The sequence below is a fragment of the Trichomycterus rosablanca genome, chromosome 13, assembly GCF_030014385.1.
Source record: "Trichomycterus rosablanca isolate fTriRos1 chromosome 13, fTriRos1.hap1, whole genome shotgun sequence".
Classification (NCBI taxonomy): domain Eukaryota; kingdom Metazoa; phylum Chordata; class Actinopteri; order Siluriformes; family Trichomycteridae; genus Trichomycterus; species Trichomycterus rosablanca.
The window spans coordinates 18,568,893-18,591,655 of NC_086000.1; the positions used below are offsets into that span (position 1 = coordinate 18,568,893).

Below are 22,763 nucleotides of genomic sequence, written 5' to 3' on the forward strand. Positions count from 1 at the left end.
AATAAGACCAGATCTGAAGCATGTGTGCCAGTGAGGATTGTTATTATGGTAATCAGTGTTATACTCTCTGTGCTGTTATATGAGGTGACAATCAATTTATTTCATTATTATTAATTTTAAATAAAAATAACACTGCAACTATGCAACTTAAAGAAACATGTCTAATTTTGATCATTATTGGGAGACGTATTTGAAATTGTTTTATTCTAAATATAACACAGCACTACTTTAAATTGTATTTACTTTTGACAGAAAATCAAATAAGGAGGTACAGCCTGCAGAAATTTAAAAAAATCATAATATATTTGTTGTAATGACATGGGGAGAAAATCAAAAAATTCCCCAAAGAAAGTGACTGGAGCTGTACAGCATACTATTTTTAAAATGCAATTAGTTTATTAACACCATTTGCTACCCCAATATAAAGCACCAGTCAACAGTGTTAAAAATAAGGCTAAGAAAGACTGCTTAGGTTTAGTCCCTGCGTTTAGGCACTAGTCCAGAGATCAAACAGGGACACACAAAAAAAACTGAGTCATGGATGTCATCAGACAACAGCTGATAGAGCTCAGATGGCACTCTAGTCACCGTTTGATGTAAAACTGGAGTGGCTTTGTCCATCAACGTAATATAACAATTAAGAGGAATCAGACTGAACACAATGAATGCTATTTATACAGTTGTGTAGTACTATTATTCAGAGCTTCATGATATGTAACCTATAATTTTTTTGGGGGTTGAAATATATGCCTTTAATGTTTTAGGTCATGAGATACGAGGTAAGGCAGTGTGTGTGTGTGTGAATGTGTACTTTACTGCTGTAAACCAGAATGACTGGTCATGCTTCTCACATATTAACAGACCATGTAACCTAATAAATTCTACCCAGCCTATTAAATTCCTGACTGGGCTATAGTGTCGCAGCAGGCGCTTGTTTTACTACAGACCACCTTTTACCCTGCAGAACACCAAGCTTTAAAGCATGGTTTACACTTAGCAGTTTTTAAAAATTGTTGGTTTTGTCAGAGCAGTCAATCTTTTTGTAATCATGGAGGAATCCACACAAAATTAGCCAAAATCAATTTAAGACTGTTTTATATAAAATGAACAGAAGCACTGTAAACAAGCACAGTATTTAGATGGAAGCTTGGCAACAGTCTAGGTAAGTATCAAATGTACTACAGTTAATGAAGCAGTAGAGAAGAGCTGCTGCCTATAAGCTGTGTCTCAAATCCCATAGTATTTACTTAATAATATGTTGCATATACAGTTAAAGTCACAACTTGTTATACACTTGTAGGGGCCATGTTTATTGTAGCTGTCTTGGAATATTAATGCATTAATTTCTATTCATATAGGAGCTAAAATATAAAGAGTTCCCATTTAAGCATGTTAGCCTTTATTCAGGTTGGTAAGTGTTTTGGTAAGTTGGTAAGTATTTATACAAACAACTGGTGCTTATTTCATTCAAAAGACTCATACTTTTTAATGTTAACAAATTACATGCAAATGTTAACATTTTAACTCCTATTCAGTACTCTTGGTAACCAAATTCAACATTTATATGGGTCACATGGGAAAGGGGGGTTACAAAATGTAAAATCACAGATTTGTGCCTAGCAACTGCATTGCCTGATGGAAAAATGGCATAAGACATGCCAAGTGGTAATGCCAATCTTAAAGGGAAACGGGGAAAAAAAAAGTAGTTCTGCTACCTATACTTTTGTTCTACCAGGAGAGTTCTGTTTGTACTAGAGTAAGGAAAAGCACTGAGGAAGCACTTCTGTGGGTCACTCTGGATAAGAGCATCTGCTATATGCTGTAAATGTAAATGCAGACCTGTTGGACTGTGGTGGTCAGCTCCAAGCACAGCTGAATGATCTTGTTCTTGGTGCTGGTAAAGTCACTTATTCCAGTCAGAGGGGTTCTGTAATAGGACAAGAGGCAAGACGCTAAGAAACTTTAACAAGCAGCACAAACAACCAACCACCCACACCGTATATCACAGAACTGAGGAGGCAATTAATATTAAAGAGGAACATCAGTGTGTGGCACAGTGCTTAAAGCCAACATGCTCGAGTCAGACAATAGCAAGGCATGACTTAACGACCGCCGGCTGGTAAATTCGAGCCACGCTGCTGTCAGTAAACACCGATGCTCATGCTGGGGCCTATTAGGAAAATCCTGTCCACTGTCAAATGGTTCCCCATTTGCTGCCAGACAAAACACATTGTTTTGCCACAATGTCAGAAGTTACCACATGACTGAACTTCCTTCAGTCATGCTTTTACAAGAGTTACAGTAAACAACATGACATGAAAAACTCAGGAGCTGGACTGAAGATTAGCTCAAAATGTAAAATTCTTAAGGTTATAATCATGGACATATCTGTCTTATACAAGCAATTTTGGCGGACCTATGGAAACAGTTCAGCCTGCATTTGTCCTTGAAAGGTTATGTGGAAAAAATCATATAAACTTAAGTGCACTTTAACACACTTTATGGACAGAAGTTTGAAGATGAACATGATTTTCAAACATAGCATCTAAAACTATGGACATTAATGTGGTCCCTTAATTGATGCTAGAACATTCCACACGTTTTCATAGAATTAGTAAACTCTGGCACCGATGGGATACCACAGACATGGTACTGATAAAGGGCACAAGGACTGCTCACAGTCAGCATTCCAAATACTGCTATAATTAATAACATATAGAATATTCAAAATATTGAAATGGTGTGTTGCATTATACCTGTCCAACCAGGTCAGAAAGCTTTTGGCTGCTCCAATCAGCTCCACCACAGAGGTAAGGAACTCATTTGGGGGTTTGCGGGAGTTGCTACCATCATAGCTAAGGCTCTTCCTGCGCTCCGATATGCCAATGTGCAGATTGTTGGATGCTGCCCTCATTCTCACAACAAGATTCTTCAGGTTATCAGTTTCCACACCATAGTTCTATAAAGGAGAAACACACACATAAAGCAACATAGGATGTCATAAATCTAAATTTATTTAAGACAAATGGAAGGTTGGATGTCAGTTGGTATCCCAAAGATAATGACCACATTCAAAAATACAGTTAGCTTATAAAAGAACTAAGTGACATCACACTGCTATCATTGTATTATTTATTTTTGCTTTTTATTGCACTGCCTCTGATGTTTTTAAGTGGTAGTAATTTTATGCATTTTCAAGCAAGACCTACCCACCCTCCACCCAACACTGTATATTTATTAAGGCTGCCACAAAATTGACAAAATGTGACATTTCGCACATTCAAAGAACACAATTCTCTATACAGTGGTACCTTGTAACTCGACGTCCCCTAAACTCGAAATCTTTGAAACTCAACACACTTTATCGAGAAATTTGTACCCTTAAACTTGACGGGTATGGGACTGCCGTTTTGTTCAGGGGTTGGCTTAAGCGGTGCATCAAAGCTGATGAGACGAATCTGCATTTGTGTGGAATAACTGTCAAATCCACTCTGAAAGCATCCACATGTATGTGTTTAGCTGGATTTTCTTCACTGTTTCACTTTTAAACTTGTGTTATAGCTCAGGGTGCTAAGAAATTATGAGAATCAGCTTTTTCAAGTCAAAAACGCTTATCGTGAATGCGCCTTTACTGAACTCGCTAAGGAATACGGTGTTCCAAGATCAAGCATCTCCACGATTAAGAAGCATTAAAAAATAATAAAGAGGTAAAGGTAAAGAGCAGGTTTTATTTAATTTTTTTGTTCATTTTAAACTTTTTAAATTGTATTGTTTTTATATTTGTGTCAAAAACCACCCCATTATTTTACATTAGCCTAAAATATATGCAGTTCCATGGGACCATGGAACGCATTAACAGGTTTCCCCATACATCCTAATTGAAAAAAAAAACCTAAAACTCAACACCAGTCCCAGAACCAATTGATGTCAAGTTTCAAGGTACCACTATATCAGTGGCGGCTGCTGGTCTTTCAAAGAGGGGAAGCTCATTGTCGGCTTACATCATAAAATTTGTCAATTTATTTATGTATAAATTCTGCCCTTTGTTCCTTTTCAAGAAAATGGCCTGAAATTGGTTGCAGCCGTTTGTCTTCCGACTTCACTCGCAAAATCCGCGATGGGACTGAAGTTCCCAGTGATTAAGTGACGGTGTAGATCTCAAAATAGCTGTCAATCAAAACGGGATTCAGCCTTTCGACTGATCCACCAATCATCTTGCAGAAGCTCAGCGTCCAGACCCGCCCACAGCTCCATTCACCCCCAGAGACGCTCAGCGTCCGGGGGCGGGACAATATCGTGGCATTTATCCAATGACCAGCGAGTTTCGAAGTCATGAAAAAAACCCTCCCATGCAGTCCCATTGAAGTGAAGAAACGCTCAGCTTCTGCAGCAAATGCATTGATGCTCCGGGAACGTATGAGTTAAGTTAACAAAATCGAGTCAATTTGTAATAAGTAGCTGATTCTGAACGAAGTCGTCTTCGAGATGAACGTGTTCTAACGCATTTGTAGTCAATGAAATGTTAACACAACTGTACATATTTGACCATTTAATTTTTGACATTTTAGGGGAAGCTGAGCTTCCCTTGCAGTCTTAGAGAAATCGCCACTGCACTATATATATATATATATATATATATATATATATACAGTGTATCACAAAAGTGAGTACACCCCTCACATTTCTGCAAATATTTCATTATATCTTTTCATGGGACAACACTATAGACATGAAACTTGGATATAACTTAGAGTAGTCGGTGTACAACTTGTATAGCAGTGTAGATTTACTGTCTTCTGAAAATAACTCAACACACAGCCATTAATGTCTAAATGGCTGGCAACATAAGTAAGTACACCCCACAGTGAACATGTCCAAATTGTGCCCAAAGTGTCAATATTTTGTGTGACCACCATTATTATCCAGCACTGCCTTAACCCTCCTGGGCATGGAATTCACCAGAGCTGCACAGGTTGCTACTGGAATCCTCTTACACTCCTCCATGATGACATCACGGAGCTGGTGGATGTTAGACACCTTGAACTCCTCCACCTTCCACTTGAGGATGCACCACAGGTGCTCAATTGGGTTTAGTCCATCACCTTTACCTTCAGTTTCCTCAGCAAGGCAGTTGTCATCTTGGAGGTTGTGTTTGGGGTTGTTATCCTGTTTGAAAACTGCCATGAGGCCCAGTTTTCGAAGGGAGGGGATCATGCTCTGTTTCAGAATGTCACAGTACATGTTGGAATTCATGTTTCCCTCAATGAACTGCAGCTCCCCAGTGCCAGCAACACTCATGCAGCCCAAGACCATGATGCTACCACCACCATGCTTGACTGTAGGCAAGATACAGTTGTCTTGGTACTTCTCACCAGGGCACCGCCACACATGCTGGACACCATCTGAGCCAAACAAGTTTATCTTGGTCTCGTCAGACCACAGGGCATTCCAGTAATCCATGTTCTTGGACTGCTTGTCTTCAGCAAACTGTTTGCTGGCTTTCTTGTGCGTCAGCTTCCTTCTGGGATGACGACCATGCAGACCGAGTTGATGCAGTGTGCGGCGTATGGTCTGAGCACTGACACGCTGACCTCCCACGTCTTCAACCTCTGCAGCAATGCTGGCAGCACTCATGTGTCTATTTTTTAAAGCCAACCTCTGGATATGATGCCGAACACGTGGACTCAACTTCTTTGGTCGACCCTGGCGAAGCCTGTTCCGAGTGGAACCTGTCCTGGAAAACCGCTGTATGACCTTGGCCACCATGCTGTAGCTCAGTTTCAGGGTGTTAGCAATCTTCTTATAGCCCAGGCCATCTTTGTGGAGAGCAACAATTCTATTTCTCACATCCTCAGAGAGTTCTTTGCCATGAGGTGCCATGTTGAATATCCAGTGGCCAGTATGAGAGAATTGTACCCAAAACTTTTAACAGCCCTGCTCCATTTACACCTGGGACCTTGACACATGACACCAGGGAGAGACAACGACACATTTGGGCACAATTTGGACATATTCACTGTGGGGTGTACTCACTTATGTTTCCAGCTATTTAGACATTAATGGCTGTGTGTTGAGTTATTTTCAGAAGACAGTAAATCTACACTGCTATACAAGTTGTACACTGACTACTCTAAGTTATATCCAAGTTTCATGTCTATAGTGTTGTCCCATGAAAAGATATAATGAAATATTTGCAGAAATGTGAGGGGTGTACTCACTTTTGTGATACACTGTACATACATACATACATATATACATACATACATACAGGTATATATGGCACAGACAAAAGTCTGCAATAAAAGTCTGAAATAGCTACTGTGACTGTTAAAACAAACATGACAGTTAGTGGTCAGACTCCCACAATTCACATGTAGCCACTCCTCTGATAATGTAAGTTACTCGCACAACCCTATTTAAACCCCAAAGACTTTCTGGCAAAATGCATGTTGCTGAATTTAGATACTATTCCTGGCAGTCAGTGTTGTTTTCAAAGGTCTTGGAAACAACGCATATCTGAAACATTGCACTTAAGGGGGTGCCTCCTGCTCGCTAAAACCTCAGTGCTGTGTCGCAGCCAGACAACGAGGGCTCGGGCCAGAACTGAAGAGAACATCCTGCTTTTGGTGCACCATATGTAGTATCAACCTCTGAGCAGCAGCAAAGCAGATATCCACACAGCTGCTTTTACAATCAATACTGTGAAAAAGATAATAGAGCTTATGGCCCGTGCTATCAGCTATCCCTGTAACACGATCTCGGACCCATATGGATTCTGTAGGATTGCTTTTCTCAGTGGTGTGCACATGCTTTCCCATTTACAAGGCTAAATGGAGAAATCTAGATGAAAGAACCCCACACAAAACTAGTGTGACTTTAACAGTTTTTTTACTGCTGGTGGAGAGAGCCCCCAAATCCTGTTTTGGCTTGAAGAGACAGGCCCCAGACTTAGCTTTCCTATTACTGCCCTAATTAAAACCAAGCCCAGACTGGATGTTTTACAGATGTTCTGAACCTCTTAATATCTCTATACTGTAACGTGTCCAAGTACCTTAGTTTTTTTTAAAGTATTTTTCTATTGGTCTTTTTGATAGTTCATCTTTCTCTTGAATAAATAATTTAGATTGGAATGATGAAGTTGAGTCACATTATTTAGCACAGCTAACATATTATTTTACCTTTTACAAAAGAGAGAGAAAAGCATTTTGGCTTAAAAAGTTCATGTTCAAACAAGGCATATAAATTAAATGTTTTAGTTCAATATTTAAAAAAATATAGCATGACAATGTGAAACCTTTTTTTTCTCAGATTTGTTCCCCAAATTTTCCCATAATCTAGTCATATCCAATTTCCCAGGTTGCGTTATGCTTCACCTCTACCGATACAACCCTCCACCGCTGGCTGAGGAGCTTCGCAACTGACACACGCCCCCTCCGACACGTGAGCAGTACAGACTGCCTCTTTTCACCTGCACAAGACAAGTTCATATGCGGATCAGCTTTATGCATGGAGAGCCACACCCTGATCAGCATTATACCCCAACTTCCACAGGAGCCATCAATCAGCCAGCAGAGGTCATAATTGCAATCATTGTTCATGTGGCCACCCAGCCGGATGGCAGAGCTGAGATTCGATACGATGTATTAGAAATCTCAGCTCTGGTGTGCTAGCAAGCGGCCAATGTGAAACCTTTTGAATTAACACCTTTTGAAGTAAACTGACCTTTGGTCAACGTGCTAATGTTACAAAAAAAAAGAGGTCCATTTCTAGTTTGTCCAAAACTATCTGAATGTTCCACAATGCTGGAAAATGGCTTTTTTAGAGGAAACAAAAAACTGTGAACCATGGTAGAGGGAGCATCATGGTGGGGCAGCTTTGTATGATTTAGGTTTAGATAAATTGTGGTAGTCTATGTTTGTGACATGGATAACAATCAGACCACAATTAGTAATCAATGTAGAAGTCTGAGTAACTTCAAAGGATTCACTTACTTTTTGTTGTAACTACGTACTTATTACAGACTTACTACATAAAACAATGAGTCACAATAAGTACAATTATTCTCATTATATGATTATTTTTGCATGTAAACACACTTGATTATAAAGAATTGGGACAGCATTATGACTCCTAGTCACTGAAATCATTTGTGGATTTACCTCAGGGGCAAAAGAAAAAGCCCTGCAGTAACTTAACTGGTGGGATTTGTGAGGAACCTAGGTGAGATTTGGTTCTTTATCCTTCTTTTAAGTTATGGCACTCTAGGGATCGACATCTGTTTCCTGCCTTGTGTGCTGGAGTGCTGGTAACACTAACCATAGCTCTTTCACTGCACATAGCTGGCCTAAACATCTTTAATATCTATTCTAGGGCCCTGAGACAATAGAATGAACTTTCCATTAACGGTATGCCATAGTTTTAAGGAAAAATACACAGGTCTAGTATTTCAGCACACACTCTGCAAACACCATCATTGGCTCTCTGTGTAACTCATTAACATGTAGCTCTTCTTGGACTTCTGTGGGCTAATGATTTTTACAGTTCTATAGAGTGCAATGTGAGTAGCAGATGTAATACAAACTCTTTTATCAGGTGTGCACCATATGATCTTAGAGATCTGTAGTTAAGAGCCGTCTCGCAACAGATGAATTTGGATGGAAAGTAATAATCCAATCATTACTTGACTTTGGCAGCTATTTGATTTTTCCATTGTCAACAGTATACTTGTAATATAAAATAATAACAGCTGTAGGATTGTGTTTGACTGATGCATCGCGCCACAACAGCGGCTCATACATTTTGACCATATGGACAAAAAAAGTCTTTAAAATTATTGAATATTATGGAAATTATGTGTTTTAGCCACATCAATTGCTAACAAGTGTAATAAATCAATTATATAAAGGAAATTATATGCTTCCAACTTTGCAGCAACAGTTTAGGGAAGGGCCTTTCCTGTTCCTGCATGACAGTGCGCAAAGCAAAGTCTACAAAGACATGAAGAAAAGCTTGATTTAACAAAACGTCAATGGCCTTCACAGAGCCCTGACCTTAGCCCCACTGAACAGCTTTGAAATGAACCTGAACATCAATTAAGGTTTTCCTGACCAACATCAGTGCCCAGCCATACAAAATGCTACAGATGCAAGTCTTGTGAGAAGCAGTTGTTATAGATGAAAAGATCACATAGAGATCAATCCATTGTGTTTTTGAATGGGATGTCCAACATGCTCAAGGTCAGGTGTCCAAATACTTTTGGCCATTTAGTGTAAGTGGAATAGGACAACTACCAGAGTGTTTGCTAAATCCCAAAATGGCCAAAATATACCTAATTATACCGAATATAACTAATTTTATGCTTCGTTTTCCAAAATAAAGTGATGCTACCACTTCACTACCTGTAGCAATACTACTACAAGAAATCAAATTATTGACTGATTACTCATGCAGACTTCAGTTTCCCCGAAGTGAAGTTTTCTCTTTAAATGCATTTTGGTTTGCTGATCCAATTATCGCCAATATCAGATTTATTTTTTAGTAAATACAATCTCTAACTAAAATATAATGATATCATACTGATATCATACTGCATACATTGGGATGACATAACTCAAATTCTACATCCATTATTGCTACATTTTTATCATACAGCAGAGAAAAACTTCAAAACACTTAAAGCATTTAGCTAGCTTTCTCCAGGGTCCATAAGCAGATTTTTATAGAGGGCTTCCATGACAGGTGTAGTTTATGGAAGGAGTTGAGTACAGTTCCTTGATCAACCTTTCCCATGGCACCAGTGGCCTGCTGAGCCTTTTCTCAAATCTAATTGGGAAAATATTTCAAAGCATCGTTCCTCATGTGAATCTCCACATCTTTCCCTCACTTAAAGTAAATAAATCGCTGAAGTTTGTAGGAGATTTATCTAACACAGCGATTCTAGCAGAAAAGCACAAATCAAGGCAGGCCAAATTTATGCAACAGATCAAAAGAAAATCGTTTAAGGTCCTGTGGAAATTTGTGGCTTTGGATGCATAAGGTCTGGGTCCAATTGCAACATCCATTAACCAAGGGGTGCTGGACACTGGGATATACCATATGTGTCATACTATACGACATGAACATCAATCAAAGCCTTTGTCTGCCCTAACCTATATTACTATGCTGTGAGCTAAGTGTTTCCATGTGTACATTTTCATGTGTCTTTACTGTCTCAATTATTAGTGGGATCTCTTGGCAGAAATTCTAATCTAAGTACAAACAACCTTTATTAATTCTGGAATATTTTGCTTATGTCTGCTCAAACATAAATGGAAAATCTGCCATTTTTGACACTTACTGAATGTGTAGTAAACACATTTTAAATACCAGGCCCAAGTGGTGTAACCGAATGATGTGTTTGAATGCCACACAGTGTCATGGATATCGGAGAGTCAGTAATAGCAAACGCATAACTGGAATTTGCATCTCACTTAGCAGGTGGAACAGCAATGGCTAAAGTGGAATCCCCAGTGATAGACTTGTTCGACATCTACATCCAGACATGATTGGCTATGTCTGAAGGGGGTAGATGACCGAGGCCCCACAATGGATTGGTGTCCTGTCCTGAGTGTGTTACTGCATTATGCCCTGTGATTCCGAGAAACCCCAGACCCATTGCGTCCCGGATAAAGCAGTGGTAAAACATTAAAATATCCGAATTTAATAATAATTTCTTTCTTTCTTTCTTTCTTTCTTTATTAGAATTTGAATGTCACGTTTTACACACTTTGGTTACATTCATGACAGGAGAGGTAGTTATTCGTTACAAGGTTCATCAGTGAACTTCATGTCAAACACAGTCATGGACAAATTAATATCTCCAATTCACCTCACTCGCATGTCTTTGGACTGTGGGAGAAAACCGGAGCTCCCGGAGGAAACCCACGCAGACACAGGGAGAACATGCAAACTCCACACAGACAGACAGACAGACCACGGACAGCTCCACCTGGAAATCGAACCCGAACGTTCTTGCTGTGAGGTGACGGCTACCCACCGAGCCACCAATAATAATATTTTTTAATATTTAATAATATTTTTTTTTGCCACCTGTATATATGCTTGTTGGAAATCCCATTCTAAAACTATAGGCATTAATGTGGACTTTGCGACTATAACAGCCTCCACTCTTCTGCAGAAAGCTTTCCTTACCATCCTAAAGTGTGGCTGTGGACATTTGTGCTCATTTGATTAAAAGCGCTGGAGTTTTTCACCATTTTTACTGTACCTTTCTTGGTACAGAGGGGTACAGCAATGCTGGAACATGGTCATTTCCTAAACTGTTGCCACAAAGTTTGTAGCCATGAGTGTTGCTAAAACAAATGAACCAATAATTAAGAGAGGGTGTCCATATACTGAACAGGGGCCTTTTTCAAAGCGGTGTACAGACTCTTTTTTTTTTTTTTTTGATCTATGCGAATTGTATATATACAGTATATCCATTACATTTTTGGATCAGATTAATTTGTGGTAAAAAGGTCAGACAAGATTTATCTTTACTTCAGCCTTTACCAAAAAAACTGCATTTTTCACCAAGGAAGTGTTTTCATATTCACTTTAACTGACTAAATCCTCAAAGGGCAGAGCTGAAATCTGCTTTTTATGATGCAGGAAGTGGTAACTGTAAAGCAATTCCATCTGCCCAAACAGGGTGCTGACAAAGTTTCAGTGCACAGCTTGGAACTATTTAGTTTCTTTTCCACCCACATTTAAGATCGCTTTACCTATTTTTTCCTGCACACTTTCTCTTTTTCATTTAAGAGCGTTCTGCTGGATATAAATTTTGTTATGGTAGTTCCACTGAGATAAAACTGCTGACTTAGCAAAGATCCATGCTGCCAGCATCAACATCATTTCTGCACCATTCTAATAGTTTCAGGCTTTGCAGGAGATTAATTAAAACAGTAGCTTCAACTGACAAACATATTCTACATTATATTGTCATGTGTCTGTCCACTTGTGTACACAAGACTAAGACTACAAAACCATGACCTGTATATACAACTGAACATCAGGAAAAAATGTAAGCATTTTAACATGTGTATCATTTAATACCAACCAGAGCGCACAGCAGATCAACAGCCTCCAGTATCAGCTCCTGGTGGCCAATACGAGCCACACCCAGTTCCTCAAGATCCTGGTGGGAGATCAGTAGCAGCTGCTCTCCACTGATCTTTTCCCTTTCAAAGTTGGACACATACTGCTGGAGACTGTCATCAAGACCTTCACAATAAAGAGAGAGAAAAGAGAAAACCAGAGTATAATTAATGCAAGATCTGATCTATTAAATATTCAAGAAAATTGACTTTAAGACAATTTCTTATCATCTACAGCTCTACAAATCTGCTGCACAAAAATGCTTTGATGTCACTATTTAGGAAAAATAATTAGCTTTTTTTTCTTCAACATGCAGCTTCTTCTTAAATAATTGTCCAACATTGTATAAGGACCATACTAAGGCCCTCATTTAATAACATGCAATTGTAAATTGTAAAACATTAAACACCTTGGTGTCCTAAATATTTCTTTATTTATTTATTAGGATTTTAACGTCATGTTTTACACACTTTGGTTACATTCATGGCAGGACAGGTAGTTACGGATTACACAAGATTCATCAGTTCACAAGTTTAATGTCAAACACAGTCATTGACAATTTAGTGTCTCCAATTAACCTGGCTGCATGTCTTTTTACTGTGGGAGGAAACCGGAGCTCCCGGAAGAAACCCACACAGACATGGGGAGAACATGCAAACTCCACACAGAAAGGAGCCAGACCGTCCCACCTGGGAATCAAACCCAGGACCTTCTTGCTGTGAGGCGACAGTGCTACCCACTGAGCCACCGTGCCGCCCGTGTTCTAAATAATCAGCAACTGGTGTTTCAATCCAGTGGGGCAACATATCAGGTGGTGTCCATGCAAATGTATTTGTGACTGATTGATAAATAAGGAGCAGCTACTAATCTGATCTATATTTTACTCACTATTTAGTATGGTAGGATGTAGTTTGGGGTGCAATAATATTAGAAGAAAAATTATTTCACTTAATAGTGACATCAAATGTATTTACTTGTTTGTCTATTAGATAAAGTTTTCTTGCATTTTAGTGCATTAGTTAGTAATTTAAAATTAACCAAAATTGTATTTTTTCTTTATTATTGAAGATAACCTGCATATTCCTTACGTAAAACAAAAAGTCTGAACATACTAGTTATTTCTTTTTCATACAAAAAATGAATGATAACTAAATAGATACAAAACAGACTATTGAGTAGTTCTTCAAGGTCCTGGGAACCAAAGATTGAACCTTGCCTTCAGTCTCTAAAATGAGCTTTGCAGGTTCTTGCAGTGTTTGTGTGGGTTTTGTCAAAGTAATCCTCCTTTCTACTCCGTTCTATCCATAAACATGCCAGTACCTGGCTGGCTTTATATTGCTTCTCTGTGTGTAAGCAAATGGGTGACCATGTATGAGATAAACTGGCACCCTGTCCTGGCTATATTTTATACTTGTGTCCATTTCCCACCCCAGACCAAAACAGTTATTGAAAAAAAATACATAAATAAATGGTGTAATCCGTAATACTGGTAGACAAAGCCAGAGAGACTACTGCTATTCTCCAGAAACATAGGATCTTGTAATGGGGCTGGTCACATCTTGCCACTGAGATGTTAGGTGTGACCCAGTACCTGCAAGAATTGAAATGAAAGCCAATACACAGCCAGCAGAAACAAAAAGAAAAAGGAAAGCCTAGGGATGAAAACTGGTTGTAACAATAAGCCTACAAGTGCAGCTCACACCCAGTGTGGATCCAAACATGGGGTCCGCTCGGGAACTGGTCGTCATGCCTTTGGAGGCAACTTGGCTGTCCAGATCAAAAAGTCCGGTGCAGGTAGCCAACAGTGCAGACAGCAGTGCCCAGTGCAAAATCATATTTTCAATGTCTAGAGCGTATTAGCGCTCTTTAAAGCGCAGGTGACTGCTAGTTAAAAGAAACTGTCATGCCAATCATCTGTGCCACCATGCTCCCTCTGCTGGTTATAAATAGTATGGCAGATGGGCATGGTTCTGTAAATCGTGGCCCCTCCCCTTTCCCGATCTCCCTAGCAGGTAAGCCAGTTACAGATCGTGTGTTTGCACTGTGGCAGGTGTGAGATGTACCATTCAGATAAAACCATGATAAATGTCACGACAGTTGCAGCTGCCAGCATGCATGCACGTATGTGGCATTAATCAAACAACATGTAGCTCTTTTATCTGATTAAAGAGTGTACATGTGTACCTGTAAATTTACCATGCAAATTTAGCACACATTTATCTTTAAAGACAACATCTTTAAAAGAATCAAAGACCAAATAAATGTATCAGTGTGATGTATTAACAACGTGGAAAGGGTTCCAGACATTTAATTTCCAACAAGGCAAAATAATGACACCTTTAAGTTTGGTCCAAACTAACATTGATATCTTGAATACAAAAGAGTATGTTCTTTCCTTGGCATTTAGTTAAAATTAAAACACTGCATTTGACTATGGAAATGAATCTCAAGGACGGGATACATTTAAAAATAGCTTTTTTGTCTTTAGTGTCAGTGGGTCTTTTTTTTATTTATTCATAATTGCATTTTCCTTTATATCGATAGCTGTTGTGTGATTTTAGCTCACACATGCAACCCAAGCCGATGGGTATTCCTCTGTCAATCTATAACCTGTTTTAATACTATATGGTGCTACCTTTTTGTTGTTTATCATCCCTTAAAGCAGTGTTCTCATCATGGTCTGTCCAAAGATATATGTACACCTCATGCTAGCACACTAAATGTCAAAGTAGTACACTGTCAAGTGTATGTAGTAAAGTAGTCTTGTAGTAGAGGATTAAAGGTTAAGGAAGTTTTGTTGGACTTCTTTATAAACAGTACAGACATTTTCCAATTTTTTTAAAGCAGTTTTACATTATGGTCCTGTATTTTCCATTACTGTATTCTAGAATTTACATATGTAAACTAATGTAAACTGAAAATTTAGGTCTGATCTCACAACACAAGGGATGTGGAAAGCTTAATGGTGTTATTTTGTCTGGGCATTTATATATCCTACTATATTTGTTACCCAGACCAAAAGGTCATATACAGTGTATCACAAAAGTGAGTACACCCCTCACATTTCTGCAGATATTTAAGTATATCTTTTCATGGGACAACACTGACAAAATGACACTTTGACACAATGAAAAGTAGTCTGTGTGCAGCTTATATAACAGTGTAACTTTATTCTTCCCTCAAAATAACTCAATATACAGCCATTAATGTCTAAACCACCGGCAACAAAAGTGAGTACACCCCTTAGTGAAAGTTCCTGAAGTGTCAATATTTGTGTGGCCACCATTATTTCCCAGAACTGCCTTAACTCTCCTGGGCATGGAGTTTACCAGAGCTTCACAGGTTGCCACTGGAATGCTTTTCCACTCCTCCATGACGACATCACGGAGCTGGCGGATATTCGAGACTTTGCGCTCCTCCACCTTCCGCTTGAGGATGCCCCAAAGATGTTCTATTGGGTTTAGGTCTGGAGACATGCTTGGCCAGTCCATCACCTTTACCCTCAGCCTCTTCAATAAAGCAGTGGTCGTCTTAGAGGTGTGTTTGGGGTCATTATCATGCTGGAACACTGCCCTGCGACCCAGTTTCCGGAGGGAGGGGATCATGCTCTGCTTCAGTATTTCACAGTACATATTGGAGTTCATGTGTCTTTCAATGAAATGTAACTCCCCAACACCTGCTGCACTCATGCAGCCCCAGACCATGGCATTCCCACCACCATGCTTGACTGTAGGCATGACACACTTATCTTTGTACTCCTCACCTGATTGCCGCCACACATGCTTGAGACCATCTGAACCAAACAAATTAATCTTGGTCTCATCAGACCATAGGACATGGTTCCAGTAATCCATGTCCTTTGTTGACATGTCTTCAGCAAACTGTTTGCGGGCTTTCTTGTGTAGAGACTTCAGAAGAGGCTTCCTTCTGGGGTGACGGCCATGCAGACCAATTTGATGTAGTGTGCGGCGTATGGTCTGAGCACTGACAGGCTGACCCCCCACCTTTTCAATCTCTGCAGCAATGCTGACAGCACTCCTGCGCCTATCTTTCAAAGACAGCAGTTGGATGTGACGCTGAGCACGTGCACTCAGCTTCTTTGGACGACCAACGCGAGGTCTGTTCTGAGTGGACCCTGCTCTTTTAAAACGCTGGATGATCTTGGCCACTGTGCTGCAGCTCAGTTTCAGGGTGTTGGCAATCTTCTTGTAGCCTTGGCCATCTTCATGTAGCGCAACAATTCGTCTTTTAAGATCCTCAGAGTTCTTTGCCATGAGGTGCCATGTTGGAACTTTCAGTGACCAGTATGAGAGAGTGTGAGAGCTGTACTACTAAATTGAACACACCTGCTCCCTATGCACACCTGAGACCTAGTAACACTAACGAATCACATGACATTTTGGAGGGAAAATGGCAAGCAGTGCTCAATTTGAACATTTAGGGGTGTAGTCTCTTAGGGGTGTACTCACTTTTGTTGCCGGTGGTTTAGACATTAATGGCTGTATATTGAGTTATTTTGAGGGAAGAATAAATTTACACTGTTATATAAGCTGCACACAGACTACTTTTCATTGTGTCAAAGTGTCATTTTGTCAGTGTTGTCCCATGAAAAGATATACTTAAATATCTGCAGAAATGTGAGGGGTGTACTCACTTTTGTGATACACTGTATATACAGTATATATATTAAATGACAAAGTATAAAGTTTTATGACTACTCTGAGCTACATAATCTGGACCTTTCTCCAGTCTCTGACATACTACATATTAACATAGTAAATTAGATTAATGCTCAATTTATATATGTATTTAAGGTATTTGTTGTTTGGTATTGAGCTTCAACTGATGTAATTGTAATTGTTACTGGCACTGTCATTGCTGTCAATATTCAATGCTCAACTGCATCCCCTCTAAAACTGTAAACTGTAATAATGAACAGTAAGAGAAAACACAAAGGTTTCCATTTTTTATACCTGTGTACTACTTAGGGTGCAACAGAATAATCCCGAATAGTGCACTATGCAGCCAGTATAATGTCACCTAGGATTTACATTGGTAGTAAGGTTTTTTCTTTCATTATAGAACTAACATGCCACTAGAGTGTGTAAATGTTATTGTTTACAGTTCTTTTACATACAGTTATATGGCCAATAAGTAAAATAATCAAGTGCATTGTTTTAGCCCAGTGTGGTATATATATATATATATATATATATATATATATATATATATATATATATACACAGTGTATCACAAAAGTGAGTACACCCCTCACATTTCTGCAGATACAGTGTATCACAAAAGTGAGTACACCCTTCACATTTCTGCAGATATTTAAGTATATCTTTTCATGGGACAACACTGACAAAATGACACTTTGACACAATGAAAAGTAGTCTGTGTGCAGCTTATATAACAGTGTAAATTTATTCTTCCCTCAAAATAACTCAATATACAGCCATTAATGTCTAAACCACCGGCAACAAAAGTGAGTACACCCCTAAGAGACTACACCCCTAAATGTCCAAATTGAGCACTGCTTGTCATTTTCCCTCCAAAATGTCATGTGATTTGTTAGTGTTACTAGGTCTCAGGTGTGCATAGGGAGCAGGTGTGTTCAATTTAGTAGTACAGCTCTCACACTCTCTCATACTGGTCACTGAAAGTTCCAACATGGCACCTCATGGCAAAGAACTCTCTGAGGATCTTAAAAGACGAATTGTTGCACTACATGAAGATGGCCAAGGCTACAAGAAGATTGCCAACACCCTGAAACTGAGCTGCAGCACAGTGGCCAAGATCATCCAGCATTTTAAAAGAGCAGGGTCCACTCAGAACAGACCTCGCGTTGGTCGTCCAAAGAAGCTGAGTGCACGTGCTCAGCGTCACATCCAACTGCTGTCTTTGAAAGATAGGCGCAGGAGTGCTGTCAGCGTTGCTGCAGAGATTGAAAAGGTGGGGGGTCAGCCTGTCAGTGCTCAGACCATACGCCGCACACTACATCAAATTGGTCTGCATGGCTGTCACCCCAGAAGGAAGCCTCTTCTGAAGTCTCTACACAAAAAAGCCCGCAAACAGTTTGCTGAAGACATGTCAACAAAGGACATGGATTACTGGAACCATGTCCTATGGTCTGATGAGACCAAAATTAATTTATTTGGTTCAGATGGTCTCAAGCATGTGTGGCGGCAATCAGGTGAGGAGTACAAAGATAAGTGTGTCATGCCTACAGTCAAGCATGGTGGTGGGAATGCCATGGTCTGGGGCTGCATGAGTGCAGCAGGTGTTGGGGAGTTACATTTCATTGAGGGACACATGAACTCCAATATGTACTGTGAAATACTGAAGCAGAGCATGATCCCCTCCCTCCGGAAACTGGGTCGCAGGGCAGTGTTCCAGCATGATAATGACCCCAAACACACCTCTAAGACGACCACTGCTTTATTGAAGAGGCTGAGGGTAAAGGTGATGGACTGGCCAAGCATGTCTCCAGACCTAAACCCAATAGAACATCTTTGGGGCATCCTCAAGCGGAAGGTGGAGGAGCGCAAAGTCTCGAATATCCGCCAGCTCCGTGATGTCGTCATGGAGGAGTGGAAAAGCATTCCAGTGGCAACCTGTGAAGCTCTGGTAAACTCCATGCCCAGGAGAGTTAAGGCAGTTCTGGGAAATAATGGTGGCCACACAAAATATTGACACTTCAGGAACTTTCACTAAGGGGTGTACTCACTTTTGTTGCCAGTGGTTTAGACATTAATGGCTGTATATTGAGTTATTTTGAGGCAAGAATAAATTTACACTGTTATATAAGCTGCACACAGACTACTTTTCATTGTGTCAAAGTGTCATTTTGTCAGTGTTGTCCCATGAAAAGATATACTTAAATATCTGCAGAAATGTGAGGGGTGTACTCACTTTTGTGATACACTGTATTTAAGTATATCTTTGAAAGTGAAGTTGAACATCTCCCATGGCCTGCACAGTCACCAGATCTAAATATTATTGAGCCACTTTGGGGTGCTTTGGAGAAGCGAGTCAGGAAACGTTTTCCTCCACCAGCATCACGTAGTGACCTGGCCACTATCCTGCAAGAAGAATGGCTTACAATCCCTCTGACCACTGTGCAGGACTTGTATATGTCATTTCCAAGACGAATTGACGCTGCATTGGCCGCAAAAGGAGGCCCTACACCATACTAATACATTATTGTGGTCTAAAACCAGGTGTTTCAGTTATTTTGTCCAACCCCTGTATATATATATATATATCACACTATCCACTTGCCTGGTTACCCCTGCACAGTCTTTTGTATTGCCAATGAAGTCATAAATGATAAGACGATAACAAAATAATGTCTCAGAAGTTTTACTTCCTAAAACTTCTGCCAGAAAAGTAAGGATGAGACATCAGCAGAATGTAAATGACCAGGTCCACACATCCAGCAGAATGAAATGAATTAGGTTAGTCTGCACAGGAACTTGCACTGGACTCTGAACAAACTGCCTGCCTCTGTAACACACTAACAATGCAGACCACTCACTGAGCCCCTCCACAAGTGTCAGTGAAGGATGGGTCTGTGGGGGCATTGGGGGAGGGTTTTTCACCCAGTCAAAGGCAGTACAGAGAAGGCCAGCTGCAGAGAACTGGCCTGAAGCCCTGCAAGTTCTCAAGCCTGTCAGCCCTAACACTATAGCACAGCCAATCATTCACCAGCTCATTCATCTCAATCAAGCTATGAAATTGTGACATGAAGCCATAATCTGCTAATTTTAAAATCTCAATTTAGTAATATGTCAAAATGTTAGAATCATTTTTACAAAATGTTTTTTTAATTGACCGTCTGACCTTGAGAATTTACTTTAAATTCTATTTAAAGCTAATTTCAAAGTGATGTGTGGATGCAGCACACAGTCCTCTATTCAACAAACTTTAATATTAATATTATTCAATTAAAAATATCGACAGCATTTTATTGTATCAAAACTGTCATCTGTGTCATGATGCACATTACGCAGACATGCTTATCATAAATACCCATAGGTACCTTAACATCGATCATCAGCTGTTGTATAATTACTTTATTTTAAAGAAGTAATGTTGCCATACCTAAAATGTGATTTTATAAAAACTCTTGAGTGGAACAATGATGAAAAGATCAGCTGTGACAGTCAGACTGAGAATAACTGGCTCTGTTTCCAGAATGAATCAGACTGACAGGTGTATGTAAAGGAGCAATTAGCATCCTCATCCAAGCACACTGACCTGCAGTGTTTCATAAGAAGCAGTGACCGCCTTTATAAGTTTTGGAGGAAGCACATGATAGCTCAGTTTTTTTTACTTTTAATGGGTGTAATGCGTATATGGGGCATTAGAATAAACATGATGCAGATCACTTGATTTGCGTAAGTAAATCCCTCTTGATGTGAGCATGTATTTCACTTAACATTTAAAACATCTAAACTGTTTATAAAATGTTATTATTATTATTAAATAATGTCTGTAAGTGGTGGCTTATTAGTTTCTGTGACTTTAGAACTTTGGACAGCTTTAGCATTCCAGGCTTGATTGTTGTCTGTGGTTACTGTCTGTAAGGAGACTGGATGAGGTTTTTCACAGCAGTGCTTTTAACTTTACAGTTGAAAATTTATAGTAATTAAAAAAGGGGGAATGAAGTACTGGACCTGATCTATTTTTAGGGTGTATTCTGCTTATACCAGAGTATTTTGCAATAGGCTATGTATCCACCACAGCCCTGATCAAGAAGATGAAGACGAATGAATGATGAATGATCAATTATAATCATGATCAGTTCTTCTGATTCTTTAAAAACAAAAGAACCTGTTTACTAGTCATTCAGTTAACTGCTGGAGGTGTGGTTAGCATTATTACAGCTAAATTCAAGAGACTTTTAAAATGTAGTTCAGTTAAAAATAGTAAGTGATAGTAAATTGGGTAAAATGAAGAGCCAAGACTGGATGTTCTGGAAAAACACTATTTATATGGTCGGCAGGAGTCAGAATTGACTTGATGGTATTTAATAATAATTCGTGATACAATATTAGCTAAAAATTAAAAGCGGTAGAAAAAAATGCTATATAGTTGATTACGGACAGTAGAGCACTTTAACACCCACTCACAAGTTGAAGGTGCAGATAAGGATGAGTGAACATCGCCCAACACTAACATACAAGCTTAACAACTTAACACCACAGCAAACAAAAAATTCTTCTTTCAAAATAAGTCTATTATTCAAATTATTTTTTTAAAAGGAATGTTGTTTTTCAAAAAACTTAGCAGATGAGAAGAGAAGGACAGGGTACTGGAATGTGCTGAAGTGATTACAGGGCTTGATCCAGCACTTTGAGTGGGTTTTGTCATTACAAAGAGACGTTGCTCTGCAACAATGAAATTAACAGCTCTCACAGGGCTAGCTAATGAAAGCCCTAAGCCATGACTGCTGCTCAAGAAGCTCTACACTGTCTGACAATAGACTGGAACAGAAATGTGCCTTTAATTTGCTCTACTCAGAGTCTTTTACGAGGTTTTTCTGCAGAGAATTTTCTAAAGTTGTCCAAAAATCTCATAGTCTGGAGTTCTACATGCAAGTTCTTTGTAGAATAGTCACCCCTGATGTAGCCATAGTACAGAAACAGTTAGATTAGGATTATAAGAATCATTGCTGCTCTAGTCAAAACATAGTGAAACTCCCGCTAAATAAACTCCTTTAATAAAGTCTTTTCATGTGTGTATTTGTTTTTGTCTTGTTACAAGTGTTAGTTGTCACAAAGTAAGATATAGTGTCAGTGTAGTGTGACGTTAACAAAAGGGTTGTTTTACATAAAAGCGACAAGAGAGTGAAGTCGTTAGAGACAGCTGACCGAAGCATAGTGGTGCAGCAGTAAGCTGACTTGCACTACCGCTGGGATCCAAGGTGTTATCGGCCTGTCTGGCTTCTACATACGGACATGATTTGCTATGTCTGGGGTGGGGGGGGTGCAGGTCCCATGATGGATTAGCATCATGGCTGTGGTGTGTTACTGCATTGCACCCAGTGATTCCAGGAAGGGCAGGCAAGCCACAGCCCAGGGCAGCACGGTGGCTCAATGCGTAGCACTGTCGCCTCACAGCAAGAAGGTCCTGGGTTCAATCCCCAGGGGAGGTGGTCCGGGTCTTTTCTGTGTGAAGTTTGCATGTTCTCCCCATGTCTGTGTGGGTTTTCTCCGGGAGCTCCGGTTTCCTCCCACAGTCCAAAGACATGCAAGTGAGGTGAACTGATGAATCTTGTGTAAAGAGTAACTACCGTTTCTGTCATACATGTAACCAAAGTGTTAAACATGACGCTAAAAATCCCAATAAATAATAATAAATAAATAACTGACATCATCTGACACGCACTCACTGACATCATCTGAAGCATATGCAATGGGTAAAAAATCCACTTTACCTGTTAGTTTTCAGTCACCAGGGATAAAGGCTTGTTACAGTGTCCTATTTCAGATCAATTTGGATCATTACACAATTAGATTTGCAAGGTCTTGTTTTGGGGTGTTTTTTTCATCCCAGAAGCAAAGTTGTGAGGTAATCAGATGTAAACCTACACTTTTTAGTCTAACGCTCTGGGCTCATAT

General features: G+C 39.6%; 1 protein-coding gene across 4 annotated transcripts in view; it reads right to left on the bottom strand.

Moving 5' to 3' along the window:
* LOC134325233 (connector enhancer of kinase suppressor of ras 3-like) overlaps positions 1–22,763 on the bottom strand; it is a 72,897-nt gene that overhangs the window by 37,603 nt on the left and 12,531 nt on the right. For all 4 annotated transcript variants that reach the window (XR_010014270.1, XM_063007353.1, XM_063007354.1 and 1 more), the window contains exons 2-4: positions 12,098–12,261; positions 2,757–2,959; positions 1,840–1,927 (exon numbers count right to left, since the gene is read on the bottom strand). Coding sequence is in view for 3 of the 4 variants with exons in the window: in XM_063007353.1 (XP_062863423.1) it covers positions 1,840–1,927; positions 2,757–2,959; positions 12,098–12,261 (455 nt within the window). In the remaining variant the exon portion in view is untranslated. The remainder of the gene's footprint in view (positions 1–1,839; positions 1,928–2,756; positions 2,960–12,097; positions 12,262–22,763) is intronic.